Raw genomic sequence first — 2,500 nt, 5'->3', positions numbered from 1 at the left:
GCGAGTGTGTGTGTGAGAAAGAGAAAGCATGCATGTGTGTCCGTGTGTGTGTATGTGCGCGCGCGACTGAGTGAGTGTGTGTGCGCGCGACTGAGTGAGTGTGTGCGCGCGACTGAGTGAGTGTGTGTGCGCGACTGAGTGAGTGTGTGTGCGCGCGACTGAGTGAGTGTGTGTGCGCGACTGAGTGAGTGTGTGTGCGCGACTGAGTGAGTGTGTGTGCGCGACTGAGTGAGTGTGTGTGCGCGACTGAGTGAGTGTGTGTGCGCGCGACTGAGTGAGTGTGTGTGCGCGCGACTGAGTGAGTGTGTGTGCGCGCGACTGAGTGAGTGTGTGTGTGTGCGCGCGACTGAGTGTGTGTGCGACTGAGTGAGTGTGTGTGCGCGACTGAGTGAGTGTGTGTGTGCGCGCGACTGAGTGAGTGTGTGTGCGCGCGACTGAGTGAGTGTGTGTGCGCGACTGAGTGAGTGTGTGTGCGCGCGACTGAGTGAGTGTGTGTGCGCGACTGAGTGAGTGTGTGTGCGCGCGACTGAGTGAGTGTGTGTGCGCGACTGAGTGAGTGTGTGTGTGCGCGCGACTGAGTGAGTGTGTGTGCGCGCGACTGAGTGAGTGTGTGTGCGCGACTGAGTGAGTGTGTGTGTGCGCGCGACTGAGTGAGTGTGTGTGCGCGACTGAGTGTGTGTGTGTGCGACTGAGTGAGTGTGTGTGCGCGACTGAGTGTGTGTGTGTGCGCGACTGAGTGAGTGTGTGTGCGACTGAGTGTGTGTGTGTGTGTGTGTGTGACTCACAGATCCTGAGCTGACTGAACAGCCCACAGGTAACAGCAGTTCCTCGGGTCATTCTCTGGCTCCTGGAAGTTAAAGGCATACACAGGGACTCTGCCCCCCTCCAGCTGAGAGTGATATCTGTCAATTATCCACATGACATCATCAAAAAGAGCTCCACAGTCCTGAGCAGATACTTTAAACACATTTATGATGACACATTTCACATGATGATGTGTTGGCATCTCACTCACTCTTTCTTGAGAGTCTTCATGTTCCAGAGCTGCAGGAAGCCATCGGTGAAGCCCACAGCCAGCTGATTAGTGCGGCTGATGAAGTGTAGAGCTGAGACCCCGATCCCTGTGGGGCTGCACAGCTGGAGACAAAGGTGGCGTCCTTGTTGAGTGACTCCCTCTCTCAGACGTGGAATATCAGACGGACATTTATTCACCACCTCCAGATCTGATTAACACAATGTTACAGGTAAAGTAAGATACACAAAAACATGTTAACTACTTTTACCATTTTGTGTTCTCATCATTATTATTGATCAAAATATACATTTGAAATCTGATATAAATTGATTGACATTTCTACCAGTTAATCCCAGTAAACCCATGAGGTGTTGTGGTCAAGCCCATCTCACCTGAGGCCTCCAGTTCAGTCTGAGTGCAGGAGAAATCATCTAAACACAGATCCACCAACAGGATGTGGCCAACATCTGTTACCACGGCAATCACACCAAAAAACCAGCGCAGGCTCTGGTGCAGGTGCTGCGTGCTCGTACTCGCTCCTCCGTAACTCACCAGAGGCTCGATTGCAGTGATCTGATTGTGGAGAGAGAACATCAGTACACTGAGCTGCCAGACAACCTCGTGCTAGCTGCTGATAATTATCTGTATAAGTCGCACCCTGTTCGGAATGACGACGGCTTTAATGACGCGCGAGATTCCAAGGTCGTAGAGACACAGCATGCTGCTCTCATCCTCCTGCAGACCCACCAGCAGCCCACTGCGCTTCAGCCAGCTGAACTCTCTCACCGCCGTCACACACGGTTGCAGGTGATCTGTCACACCACTGAAGCGATATGCAGAGAACCTCTCACCTGTGGCTGCGTGAACCACTTCCAAGTGCGGCCCACACGCCAGCCACACCAAGACACTGCGACCTGAACAAACAGGAAGTGAGATCACTAATCAAACACACATTATAGGGAAAAGTTAATCAGCTTCAGTTACAATGAAAAATAATGCTCATGCTGATAACACACACACACACACACACACACATATACACACACATCTAATATGCAGTTCTGTTATACTGCTCATACTAAAATAGGCTCATAAAGAGCTGTAGTATTTGTGCTCCTGTGTCAGGCTTCATATAGGTTGTAGTATATATTAATAAACACACACACCTTCATACGAGTCACAGATAATATAAATATCACGATGAACAGTAAGTGTACACAGTGACACAGGAGGTGTGAGCTCACTGACCTGCCGTGAATTTCCCATGAAGCACTGAGTCCAGAGTCACTTCATCTTCTCCTAAAGCTTCCACCGTCACTGCAGGAAAATGCAGCAGACCGCTGGTCACCTGAGCTGCCAGGTCACGCATCCTTACTGAAACACACACAATATAGAACATCAGAAGGAACTGAAGAAATGCTTTATTTTCACTCTTTAGTGCCCCAAACCCTCTGTGATCATCAGATAACGTTCACATCACACTTC

At 50.5% G+C, this 2,500-nt stretch overlaps 1 protein-coding gene across 1 annotated transcript in view; it reads right to left on the bottom strand.

Moving 5' to 3' along the window:
• The window catches only part of ahctf1 (AT hook containing transcription factor 1), a 22,839-nt gene that overhangs the window by 16,490 nt on the left and 3,849 nt on the right, over positions 1-2,500 (bottom strand). The window contains exons 2-6 of the mRNA XM_060880608.1: positions 2,264-2,389; positions 1,673-1,929; positions 1,408-1,588; positions 1,016-1,223; positions 786-902 (exon numbers count right to left, since the gene is read on the bottom strand). Of these exons, the coding sequence (XP_060736591.1) occupies positions 786-902; positions 1,016-1,223; positions 1,408-1,588; positions 1,673-1,929; positions 2,264-2,384 (884 nt within the window). The 5' untranslated portion in view covers positions 2,385-2,389. The remainder of the gene's footprint in view (positions 1-785; positions 903-1,015; positions 1,224-1,407; positions 1,589-1,672; positions 1,930-2,263; positions 2,390-2,500) is intronic.

Source organism: Tachysurus vachellii, chromosome 10, assembly GCF_030014155.1.
Source record: "Tachysurus vachellii isolate PV-2020 chromosome 10, HZAU_Pvac_v1, whole genome shotgun sequence".
In the NCBI taxonomy this organism is placed as follows: Eukaryota; Metazoa; Chordata; class Actinopteri; order Siluriformes; family Bagridae; genus Tachysurus; species Tachysurus vachellii.
Note: the sequence above shows the minus strand (reverse complement) of the source record. Positions and strands in the feature narration are given on the sequence as shown.